Source organism: Diaporthe citri, assembly GCF_014595645.1.
Source record: "Diaporthe citri strain NFHF-8-4 chromosome Unknown scaffold_4, whole genome shotgun sequence".
Lineage (NCBI taxonomy): Eukaryota > Fungi > Ascomycota > Sordariomycetes > Diaporthales > Diaporthaceae > Diaporthe > Diaporthe citri.
Window position 1 is genome coordinate 3669321 of NW_025064849.1, and position 13491 is coordinate 3682811.

Genomic DNA, 13491 nt, shown 5'->3' on the forward strand with positions numbered 1-13491 from the left:
TAATTTAATGCTATAAAAATGCTTAAAATTTAAGAAATTCCTATTAATAAAGCAAATTACCCATAATTAAGCGCTAATTAATTATAAATTATATAATAAATTTATAGTTTTAAGGTTTTAAGTAAGAAAGCTTATGCAAAAGGCTTATATTAAAGAATTATAAGAATGTCATTAATTTAACTATTAATTTATGCTTAAATGATTATTTCTTATTAACTTACTTTAATTAGTATATTAAATTATAAGGGCTAAAGTATATTAATTATAAATAATAAGCTAAACCTTTAGCATAATTAAGAGGCATTAAAATATAATTAAATAGCTAAGTAAAAAGTAATATTTAATTTATAATTAAATTATAATATCCTTTATTTTTTATTATATAGCTATCTTTTAAGGCTTATTATAAGAACTTAAAGAAAAAGGATATATTATGATTTAGGCTTTGCTTATTATAATTAATTAATGGCTTTAGCCTTATAAGAATAAGCTTTAGCATGAATGCAAATAAGGAGCAAACCTTCTCCTTTATACTTTAAATATAAACCTCATTTAAACACCTTACGGCAAACAACCCAAGGCTAGCTTATAACACTATATTACCATTTATCTTAAGGTAGTATATTATAAATAAGAGGCGTTTTATGCTTACTTAAATATATAAAAAAGCTTAAAACGCCCCCATTTAATTAAAGCCTTAATTATTAATAATAAATATAAGAAACTTATAATAACGCTATTATAAAGTAATAAAGCATTATGCATAATCCTTTATAATTATAAAGTATATTACTTTTAAAAGAATTTATTTTAAAAAGCAGTTTATAATAATTATTAAGTAATGCAAGCCGCCCTTATAAGCTAGTAAGTTTATTATAAAGTTAATAAATATTTAAAATTAATAATAATTTAAAAAAGAAATAAAGCAAAGCAAGCCTTGCTATAATTATTAACTAAGCTAAATTTAATAGCATATATTATAATTTTAAATAAAATGTTAAATAACTTATAATATATTATCTTAATAAAAGTTGCATAAAAGAATTTAAAAGATCCCTTTTTATTTTAAATACTTTATTATAAAAGAATTATAAGCCTGCTATAGCATTAATGTAATAAGCAATTTTTAACTTAAAAGCTATAGCTAGCTTTAAAATTAAAATATATTATATATGCTAAGAGTATAATTAGCAATTTAAATTATTATCTTAGCCTTTTTAAGAAATTACTGCTAGCTAAATATAATTACCTTATAGCAAATTTTATATTATAAGTCTTATTAAACTTTCTTATCTTAAAGCATAGCTAATGCTAATTTATTTAATAACTACAGCCTTATAAGCATAATAGCATAAATATTAAAAATTATTATTAAAATTAATTAAAGCATTTAAATTATATAATTCTTTTTTAAGATTATTTTATTTTATTTTCGCTATAATAATGCATTAAAATATTATATTTATATCTTTAAGCAATATTAAAGATTATAATAAAAAAAAATAAAGTTTTAGCTTATTAAGCTTGCCTTTTTAAAAAAAATTAAGGGTTAATAAAGTACTTAAAACCTTTATAATTTATAAGTATTATAAATAAGCAAAATATATTTTAAAGTATAAATAATTATACCTTTAAGGCCTTAATTATTATTAATAGCATTTTATTATAAATAATATAATTTCATTATATTAAAGAAAGCTTTATAAAATAATAAGTAATTAAGTAAAAAGCCCCCCCTTTTTAAATTAATAAGTATATATTAAGGGCTGTTTTTAAGTAATTTACCTTTATTATTATACTTAAGTTTAAATTTTATTTAATTAAAATTAATGCCTTTATAAATACTGCCTTAAGGTAATAAAAAGCTATATCCTCCTTACTTTTTTATTAAAAAGAAATCCCCTTAATAATAAAATAAAAAAGAAAGTTAATAACCTTAAAAAAGTTCTTAATAAAGTTATAATAAAAATTTGCAAACCTTATAAAGCTTTAAATATTATAAATTATTTATAGCACCTTTTATTTTTAAATTATCTTAACCTTTTTTAAATTTACTTAAATATTTACTTTTATTATAATAATAAAGCTTAAATACTTTACTTTCTTTATTATAAATTTATATTTATCCTAATTTAAATTTAATTTAATATTTTATAAGTAGCATAAAACCTTTTATACCTTCCTTATATAATTCCTTTTTAAGCTTAAGGAAAATATTAATATATTATTTAAATATATTATTATATAATCTTTTAAGATATTAGCTAAAATTAAGTTAATATATTATTAAAATATAATAAGTATATTAAATAAATTAAAGGGGTAAATTAATTATTTAAATAACTTAAACTAAGTTTAAAATATTATTAAATGCTTTTATTTCTTTATTATTTATATTTAATAAAAGGCTATATAAATATTTAGCTTTATAAATCATTAAATATTAAAAAGGAAGCATAATATCTCCTTAATAAAAAAAAAGAAGTAATAATTTTGCTAAGTTATCTTATTTAAGGCATAGTAGTTTATATAAAATCGCTACCTTTTATTTACTTTATATATTAAAAAGATTAAGGCCACTATAAGCAAGGAGCTAGCTCTTATTTAGCCCTTATTATAAAGTTTTATAATTTATTTTTATAACTTAAATAGCTAATTTTAAAGCATATTATATAATAAGCTTTATAATAATATTAATATAAACTTATTTTTTATTAATAATAAATAAATATAATAATTAAATTAATCTTAATATAATAAAAAAGTAAAAGTTTATTTTTTATTAAAGAGGTTAATAAAGTCTTATATCTTCTTTAATAAGGGCTTAACCTTATATTACTTTATATTATTATTATTTTTTTTTAAAAAGCTATAACTTAAAGAATTTATATAACCTTATTTAAGCTTATTTTTATTAAGGTAATATTTATTATTTTATTATAAAATAAGTAGTTTATTTATACTTTTATAATTATTTTAAAGATTAATTAAGCTAAACTATTTATATTTTATTAACCTTTCTTTTTTATAATTATTTCTTAAGCTGCATTAATTATTATATAATTATAAATTAAGTTTAGCAAAACGTTATAATAATATAATTAAGATAAGCTTAATAAAAAAGAATAAGTTATATTTAAAACTATATAAGCTAAAATAAGGATTTATTATATATTAATATTTAAAGAAAGCTATATTATATATATAATATATTAGCTTTATAATAAGTTAATAATTATCCTTAAATTTTTTAAAATAAATAAAGTTATTAACTTTAATTTTACTTTTTATATTTATTATTTACTTATAATAATATAATAATTATACTTATTATTTATTTAAGTAATAATAATATATTTATAATTTATAATAATAAAGATTAAGAAAAAAGGCTTATTTAATTTATTTTATATTTATTAATATTATTTTTATATAAATTAAGTTTATAAAAAAGGTTTATGCTTTTAAATAAAACTTTATTTAAAAATTAATTTTTTTTCTTAAGGCTAATAAGGTTTTCTTTATAAGGTATAATTAACTTTATAATTTAAACTTAAGTTAATATAATTATAAAAAAAAGTTTGCAATTCATTATAAAATATCCTTATTAACTATAATATAAGCATATTTTATATTCTTGCTAAGCCTTTCTTTTAAACTTAAAAATTTAAAGTACCTTAGCTTAATTATTAGCTAGCTAAGAGGAAAAAGCGCCTTAATGCTCTTATAGCCCCTTATTCCTAATGCCTTAGCCCCTTATTATACTTATTATAGCTATATTTATTATTATTATATTTTAATTTATTATTTATTGCTCTTAAGCTAAGGGCTTTAAGGAGTATAGGGTTAAGCTTATATATTATTAATACTTAAAGTTTTATACCTTTAATTTATAAGTAATTTAGCAATATATATTTATTATTTTATTATAATTTATATATAAAATTAATACCTTAATAACTTTATTATAAAGTTATAAAAAAAGCTAATTATAAAAATAATTTAACTTTACTTTATTTAATTATTTAAGGCTTTTAACTTATATTATTAATTATTTAAATTAAATATAAAATTAAATAAAGTCATTATAATTTTATATTTAAAATATTTTAAGCTTAATTAAAATAATTACTTATTAATATAAATTTTTATAATAATGCTTTAAATATTTAAAGAATTTATTTATATTAAAGCTATTTTAAGGCTTACCTTACTTATAAAATGCTATAATATATAATTATACCTTAATAAATAGCTAATTTTATAAAAAGATTTAATATTTTTAAAAAATTTTAATAAAGTTTATATTAATTTATAGCTTATATTATATTATAATCTTTTAAGTTAAAAAGCTATTTTAATTATTATTAAATAAAGGTTTAATTAAAAGCAACTTATATTAAATTAAGGGTAAGTTAAAAAAATTTATATATACTTTAAGCTTTATAAGTTAATAAAGTATTATTATAAAGAAAAATATAATAGCATTATTATTAATATTAATAAATATTATTATAAATAGCTAAGAAGGTTAAGGTGCTTTTTAAGTGTTTTTATAGCTTAATATTAAAGTAAGTTAAGGAATTTTTAACTATATATTTTATAAAAAGGTTAATATCTTAAGTATAAAGTTATTTACCTTTATAATATAAATATCTTTTTTAATATAATTTAAAGATTATAATTTAATATTATGGGTTAGCCTTAAGTATTTGCTAAAAAATATTTAAAAGGAGTTATAAATTATAATATTTAAGAAGTAAGTTAAGCCTTAAAAAGGCTTAACTCTGGATTTATCTTTTAAGTATATGCCCCATTATATAAGAGGGTTGGGTGCAGTATGGGCTTGGCATAAGCATATATTATGGCTTGGGCAATAGCCCAAGCTTATTATACATTATAATCATGCCAACCCCTTTAAATTAATAAAATTAATTAAAAATAAGCAATTAAAAGTAGTTAGCATTAATTAATGCTAAATTTTATTAAATATTTTACATTAAATAAATGCTAGGGTTAATATAAGTTAATAAATATTATAAAATTAAACTACTTATTAATATAAACTACTTAATAATAAACTATATTAATTAAATTTTAATTATATTATAAAAACTTTAGCTTAATTAATATTAATTAATAAAAATATATTTATTTTATAAATTTAAAATAAATTATATTTATAATAATATAATTAATATTAATTAATATTAAAAATATATTTTTATTAAAAGTTATTTATTTTAAATTAATATTATACTTTTATTAATATCTTTAAATTAATAAAATTAATTAAAAATAAAAACTTAAAAGTAATTAATATTAATTAATATTAACCTTTATTAAATATTTTATATTAAGTAAGTTTTAAGGTTAATTAAAATTAATAAATATTATAAAAAAATTACTTATTAATAAATTATATTAATATTATTTTTTTTAAAAGAATTAAAAGGTAATTAAAAAAAATAAGGGTAGAAAAAAGAATTATAAGATTTCTTTGTTAAAAAAGAGCAAGGATATGTTTAAAGCTATATATAACTTTATGCATAAGCTTAAGGCTGCTGAGGGATAGTTGGAAAGCTGAGCAAACAGCAGGACAGTTGATTTAAAAAAACACAGTGTGGCTAAAGCCAGAGAAAATATAGGTAGTCTCAGATCTTCGCTCTTCTCGAGGGGAATCTGCTTGAAGAAGACACAAATCATCCTTAATTTCTTCCTTGGTCCCCTCTCCAGCCTTCATAACGGTTTCAATTCTGATCATGAAGCTGTACTTAGCTAACGCGGCGCTTGCCTTGGTTGTTCTGGCAAGCCAATACACCCATTCGCACAGGAATGATGCTGCTCAGATGAACATCGTTCTCCAGATAGAGAAGGAAAGCCGTCCTCAACTGAAGCTTGGACGATCGACCGCTCTACTTGCCTGGACTCCTCATGCTCACGAAGCAGAACCTCGGGATCATTTGCTACCCATGCCATCGTTTTGTAGGTACCATTCCTCATTTCTCCCCCCGCCAGAATGGCAGCCTGCTTTGTCTTGATGAGGAATCGTGGGAAAGCCACTCCCCAACAGCCTCAGCACTCAACTGACGTTGGCATTAAAACATAGCGACGTCGACGAGGACGGCTCCGGGAATGTCACCATTGGATCATCATCCTACCGAGTTCACCACGACCCAGTCTACTCCAGTGGCATCACTTGCACACGCATGCACAGCGAAGCCGATGCCGTGGTTTCCTGCACGGTCCCAGCCCCCCAGGACGTCCCTCTCAAGCCACGAAGCCAAGCTTTCAAACGTGAATGCTTCTCCCACGGTCCCAGCGACTTGGTCAATGCTCTGGTGAGTCTCCAAGGGAGTTCCGAGACCCTGTCCGAGGAGGCCTTTGCAGAGAAGCATAATACTACAGCTCTGACCAGCTTGGACGCTTCTGATCTCCAGCTGTTCGTCAACGAGGCCGAGAACGATGGTGGCGATCTAGAGAAGCGTCAGCGACAGTGCGACAATATCCGTTCCTTTACCAGGAGGGTCGGGGACGGAAACCCTCACCAAAACCCCATGAACGTGCAGCTTACCGTATGTCCTGCAATCCCCTACTAATGCAGCTTGGTGATTCAGAGGCTAAACGAGCTCATTGTCCCGGCTACAGGATGAAATGCGATGCGACCCAACCAGAGAGTGCAGCGTCGGCGCCAACGCGGCCACGTCCTACTCTGTCGGCTGGTCCGCCAACGCAAACGCCTTCGGCTGGATCAGCGGCGGCTTCGCCGTCATCAAGACCGAGATGACGGGCAACAACTACGGCTGCAACGGAAAGCCTGGGGACCACTTCTGCCTGTGGAAGAAGCAGGGGCAGACCGCCTACACGGTCCGGAACTGGATCAGCACGCCCTGCCAGGCTGCGAGCCCCGTCGGTAACCCGTATGTCATGTGGTCCCCTGACGCGAACAACCGCCGTGGTTTCTACTACTGCGTCTATGGGTCCTGCCGTGCGCGCGGTGACCGCTGGCTGGATACCGACCCCAACACACCCGGTGGTCCGTAAAGGAGAAGGCTGGATCTCCATGGCGGTTTAGAGGGCGGGTACTTGGGTCAGATCACCCATTTTTCCCTGTAGGAATGGTGACGAGCCCCCGTTTTATATGGAATATGGGCATCGTGGGGATGAGGTGGTGGAGAGGCAGCAGTCTATGCCGCCTGTGTTGTAGGAGAAGGGGGCTGGGTCAATAATAATTATTAGATATTTTTGGGACGTGAGTTTGTAGAGCAGAGATCGGATAACAGGACCATTTTAACCAGTTAGTCAGTCTTGACAATTGGCTGCAGATAATTAGATACTCTTCGCTTCAATACACAACACTCAGTGGAATTATTGTCATGGACAATGCCTGTGATGCTGACTGCTAACTAGAGACTTCCACACTACGTTTAACAAGAACTGTCTGTCAAGATACTCTACGGTACTCCCCTCCCCTCTCGCACCGACACTCATTCCAGATGCTAGCATCAGCATTGCCTATCTCTGAGTGCAAGAAGCTGATGAGTATTAATCTAAGATATCCAGCAGAGGAGGCTGGGATGTGAGGGAGGAGCTCAGGTACAATTCAGAAGGCAGTTCAGTGACTGGGAATGAATCTCGCTGATACGTAAAAGAAGATATCTCTGCTATTGTGCGCTCCACCTTGGGAAGTCATTCCTGCCGTCAATGACGATCACTTCTGTCTGGATTGTACTGTGGAGCCAAGCTCGCTCGCAGGGCGTGCATTTGACAAATGTTTACCTGGACTACAGCAACACTCGAGTCTTAGTGGTGGCAGGTGGCAAATTCCAGCAGCCACGCAGCCAATCACAGGCGTCGAGACACCTAACCCCTTGCGTTCTGGCGCTGCTTACACGGCTGACTATCCTGCACTGCAGGACTCGTGCTGACGACCATCGATCTCACTTTCTCATCTTCATCACCTTTGGGGACCTTTGTCTGTCGCTATCAACACCAGTTGGTCGCAGGTTCCCAACGACAGTATGAGCAGTCGCCTAAAGTCCATACTCAAGAACCCAAACCGCGTACACAAGAAAAAGCCCGCCGCACCAAGGCGGACAAGCAGCGGTGGCAACAGCAGCGCCGCCACCAGCACCATCAACAACCGAAGCGCCAGGTCATCGCCCTCGTCCTCGTCATGGAGCGACTCGCTCCCAAGGACGAAACCAGGAGCCGCCAGGCCGCAGAAGGCAGATGACCAGGAAGACTTCTTCCAGGACAAGCTGGACGACACGGGTCTTGTACAAGCCCTCGCGACCGACCTGACCCTCCGCGACGTCCCGCAGGCGATGCGCTACTCGCGCGAGCACATGTTCGCCCCAATGCCGGACCAGCTGTCATCGCTAGGCCTCAGATCGACCCGCGTGGCCGAGGTGCTCGGCGCCAGGCGGGCCCTGCCGCCCGTGGTGACGGTCGCGCACCTGCAGGCGCTCCTGCGCAGCCCCACGGCCGTGGACCGGGAAGCAGCTGAGCTCACGCGCGCCGGCGCCTTGCGGAAGGTTGTCGTCCTGAGGCGTGGCAGGGACGGAGGCGTCGGCGAGCTCCTTGTCGCCACCGGGGACCTGGAGCGGCTCGTCGAGGCCAGCGATGCAGATGGGGCGCTGGACGAGGGGACCCGGGAGGCTTTCTGCCGATGGCTTGGGGACAACCCGGCCGCACTCAAGGTCTGCGCCGGCGATACGGCCCTGGATGCGAGCAATGTCGACCAGCTGGTCAGAGCGGGCTTCCTGACGACGGCTCATGATCGAGACGTGGGTAGCGTCACGTCTACCTTCGCGCGGCCGGAAGATAGAGGCACTAATATCAGCCTTGCGGCTGTGTCGCGCGCTGCTGCCGGGTCCATTGACGCTGTGGGAGGCGAGGGAGCCGTCCATGCATCCGGGGGCAGCGGGGCCCGGTCCGGAGGTAGTGGTAGCACACACCAGGGCGGCCCCAGTGTTGATCTCTCACTTGCGGTCCCCGGGCAGGGACCATACCTGAAGCTTGTGTCGGCGGCGCTATCACAGCTGACAGCTATACTTAACAAGTCGTCCTATAAGGAGATGCCCGAGACGCTGCTGAGGGAGAGGTGGGACGGTGGCGTGGCGAAGCAGGAGTCGAAACAACACGCATCTAAGAGGGAGAGGCGGGAGTTTGCTGGGGTGCTGCCGGCTAGAACAAGAAAATGGAAGGACTTTCATGGTATGACCTTCGACTGGATACTGCATGAAGCTGTTGGTGCCGGGCTCGTGGAGGTGTTTGAAACAGGGAGCGTGGGCAGAGGGGTCAGGCTGCTGTGAACCAAACAGAAACATAGACACCAGAACCGTGGACGAGATTCAGTCCGATGCCCCACGCCGGTGTGTTCTCTCCGGTCCCGCTCTCGTTCGGATGTGATTGCGACGTTATAGCCGGGCCCATTCTGGGCAATATGATCGATCCGTCCGAACCAGCAGCCCCGGAGCCACGGTACCCAGTTCCGAAGCCCACCATCCTGTGTTTCACATATAGCTGCGCCCTGCTCGACTCGGCTGCGTCGTCTGACGATATCGCCGCTCTCAATGCGCTTGCTTTTTCTTCCCCGCCCCTCTGCCCCACCCCAGAGGACTATCAAGTAGTAGGAGCTCAAAGGCTAGTGTGGAGGGCCGGGCTGCCTGCAGAGCTATGACCCCCCGAGAGTCCACGCAAGCCGTTGCGTTTATCTTGGATCAACCTGGTCCCGTCATGCCGCCGGCGGCTCAGAAGCGGCCTGTAGGGATTTTCGCCCATCACGCCCATCCAGCCCGCCTAGCCTATCCTAAAACCCAGCACCCCGTTTTTGACGGGTGCCAACTTGTCTAGCTCGCTGCGCCGTCGTCTGGGACTGCTGCCATCCGTCCCCTCTATCGAGCGCCGTCTAAGGAGTCAGTGCCCCACGGGTGAATAAGATAATTGGACGAGCGCAAGGTCCCGACTATCGAAAGTTCAGGCGTGGGCAGGGACAATTGCTGCATCTGATGTCACTAGTTGGTGTGCACTGAAGGTTTTGCTTGTGATGTTTGGGTACTGCCTGCAGATGGTCCACTCTATTGTGCGAGTTTGAGCACTCTGGGCAGTGTTCTGTCGACGATGTCGCGCAGTATGCGCAGTTCTAGAACGCAGAACCCTCACTGTTGCACTGCTCTTCTCGCCAGGCGCAGCGCGGTGGTCGTCACTGTGTCGGGGACAAATGTTGATGGTCCCCAAGCCGAGTCTAAGGAGGCTTGTTCCCCGCCACGGCCCTGCCTCGCATATCCTGAAGCACTAGCTCCTGTAGAACCCGCGCGAGACGCAGGATTGCGTCTTAGTGGCACCACATCATCGATTGCGACAGCTTCGCCGCGCAGTGCAGGCGAGCGGTGAACGATGCCCGAGAGAGCAACCACTGGAGTGCGTGAGCAAGACAGACAGGAGCACCTGGTCCGACCGGGAATTGAATTTTGGGAAGGAGGCTCTTCTGCCGCACGTGCCGGGTTACAGAACAGTCGAGGCTTGGTGGTGAACCTCTGGGGTAGCCTTGCAAGCTCTCTGGGGTCAAAGCGTTTGATCCCCTCTTCCGGTCGGTCGTCGCTGCTTGCAGCGAGGACAAGCCGGCGAGCAACAGTGCTATCGCGCTGCTGACGAGACGATGATGCGGGACATTATTGCCGGCAAACACTTATATGATCATCCCGTGGGTGTGGCAGAAGTGTATGCCACATCCTTGCCAACCCATAAACCAGCCATACAGAAGCGCAGAATAAGGCGTATGAGTCGTTATGGTGTTGATACATCGCGATGGTAGGGTGAATTGGGCAGTGAGTGTTCTTGACAGAGGACATTCTGAGAAGCTTGTCAGCCAAAGAAGCAACCATTGCGGCATCGAGAATGATCACCGCATGCACCCGAAACCGTCCGTGGACGCACTGACAGGCCTCAGCTGTTCGTTGGATCGCGGCCCTGCTGAGGTCCTCCTCGCCGCTCAGGCCGGGCCGACGTGTGACAAGATGCTGGCCAAGTCAACATTGGCAAGAATCATCTTCTAGAATCAAACGAACACGCGAAAAGTGCGGATGAAAATTCTTGTCCAACCATGGGAAACAATTGTCAGACGTATACAGTCCGAAAGACGATACTATGAGAACAGGTTGCGGTGGGCAGGGTACCAGCATCTTGACTGCCGTTTCAGGAAGGCCGCTCAGCAGCTTGCCATGCCGAGGTCAGCCAGGTTTGCCCGGCATTCAGGTCCGCGAACTAAATTAATGTCCCAGAAAGTCTCGCTGAGTCTCGTGCGGAACGGTCCTTCGTTGGGCACGTCTCTTTGATGCGAACATGTTTCGTCCGCTCGATGCGAGTCTGGTGATAGCCCATCGCATGCAGCCTTGATTCGCGAATCTGCAGCCGGCCGAAACGTCACAGACCTTCCTCGGCACGAGAGTCAGCGACTTGCAGAAATATCGGGTGGACGAGTGCGACGCGAGGGCATGCAGCGGGTGCTCAGACCGAGGGGCGGATCTGTCAATCATCAATCCTCATCTAACCATGTATGTATTTGGCTGAGTATGCAGGACGGATACGTCGGGAACGGAGGATACTCCCCAAGCAGCAGCAACCCAGGAGCCAGGCGAGGCGGTTTCGTTTCGTTGCTCTGGACATGTCTGCCGGCAAGGATATCGGCGGGCGCAGCCTTCTTAGCCCCCATGACGAAACCACAGCCGTGTGAGAAAAAGAAAACGAGGGTCGTGATGCTGTTATTCCTGATACTCCTTGAGCTGAGTCCAGGGTCTTGCGCTGTGCCCGACCCCTAAAGCCCCGGTGAACACAATTGCAGCAGACAACAATGCCAACACCCCCTATATTGAGGTGACGTCTTAGAGTACCATCTTATAGATACGAAATAGGGAGGAGGGAGCAGTTGCATAGCGACACGGGCGTGCTGCATCAACGCTATCATTTCCCAGCCAAACTCTGTAGAATAGCACCGAGATTTTGTCGATGCAGATGCGCCACAGCCCTGATACCAAAATTACCGTTTGAGTGCGGGATACCCTTCGGCTGGCCGGACAGTTCTGAAGAATCAGGACAGTACTGCGCCGGTACCTCTGGGAACGGGTATGGATTGCCGCTTTGGGCGGCTGAGGGCCACTCGCTCGCAGACCACCGTTCAGTGGCACCCTGCGGAAATTACGGCGAGCGCATCCGTGTTGTGTCGACGACAGCCATGAGACGGAACAGTTTCCTCTTCTGTGTCTCATCTGTCAATCCGGCAAGTTTTCATCCCATTGACAGCGGTACGGAATGCCCCGTGCTGGCCACAGGAAGGCCTGTGAGCCTGGGGTTCGCTAGGCTGGGCGATGACAGCTGGTGGAGAAGCTTTCGGAAGTGGCGCCAGGCGTGATCGAGACGATGAGCCTGCGACTGCCATGGCTTGCGGTGGCGGTGGCGGCGACGGTGACGGTGACGGTGACGGTCATAGCTATGCTTGCCACAGCCGTTGCGGACATGGCAGGGAAAACGGTGCAGTCGAGACTTGGCCGAGCATAGGACATGAGGATACGACCACGAGGTCCGCGAGGGCTGAAATGAGCCTCGGGTTCACCCTCGCCCCAATCCCGCAGGCTTCTGCCGTGGTATATGGGCTAGAATATGCAGTAGCTTTGGACGCGACGGCTCGACACCTTTTTTGCTGCATGTCGAGCAGGGCGCCAGGAACAAGACGAGAAAAGGGGTTTCTGATTGATCGAGCAAAGGCACTGCGTAGCACCGAGCTGGCAATCAGACAGGTAGGGTGGGATGGGGCACATGCGTCGCTACTACAGAACTGGCCGGTTGCGGTACGTACTGTGGTACGGCCTCCCGCGCTATACCCGATGGAGAGGCACCATGGATTCTGTGCACCCGAGTCGGGCTCGCGGATGGGTGTTAGGTCCAAAGGGAGGGTTGCATCCTCGATTCCCCGGGCCATCGTCAGAGCCCAACGGCGATGGGCTGAGGGCTTGAAAGTGTGGTACAGATTTCGGGTCCCTTGCGTCAACAACGGCTTGAGAGTAGGGCAGGCGAAATAGGGCAGGCGAGGTAGGGGGTAGAGGCAATAGTAGACTCGTGTATGTGTTTCCCTACAGACATACGTGCATGGTACCATACAACCAGCACACAGCTTCCCGAAAAGATCAGACCAGAGTGTGGTCGATCTGGGGAAGCAGGCCGACGTGGTTAGCACACGGTACTGTGTATGACTGCATGTAGATGCAGGTAGCACAAAATCCCAGGATAAAGACTTATTAGACTGGCTAAATAAGAAATAAGACTGGGTCAGCAACCTGGGCAAAGCAGGTGCAAAGCTGGCAAGGTGGCCACCGATAGGCCGTTATCAAGACAGGCAATCCCCCGCTGTGACGCTGTACAGGGATCGTGCAGGTGCAACCTTGAAGTCAGGGACCCCTATGGAGGGAAGGAAGGTTGGCCCTGGCAGCTGCT

General features: G+C 39.8%; 2 protein-coding genes across 2 annotated transcripts; both read left to right on the plus strand.

The window, feature by feature from the left end:
• Positions 1-6333: 6333 nt before the first annotated feature.
• INS49_010166 (uncharacterized protein) lies at positions 6334-7044 on the plus strand (the record flags this gene model as incomplete). Its single annotated transcript, XM_043170892.1, has 3 exons — positions 6334-6341; positions 6419-6575; positions 6649-7044. 3 exons carry the CDS (start codon positions 6334-6336, stop codon positions 7042-7044), a joined length of 561 nt encoding a protein of 186 aa, XP_043025457.1.
• Positions 7045-8021: 977 nt separating this feature from the next.
• On the plus strand, positions 8022-9317 carry INS49_010167 (uncharacterized protein; the record flags this gene model as incomplete). The annotated part of the gene is made up of 1 exon (XM_043170893.1): positions 8022-9317. One exon carries the CDS (start codon positions 8022-8024, stop codon positions 9315-9317), a length of 1296 nt encoding a protein of 431 aa, XP_043025458.1.
• Between the last annotated feature and the right edge of the window lie 4174 nt (positions 9318-13491).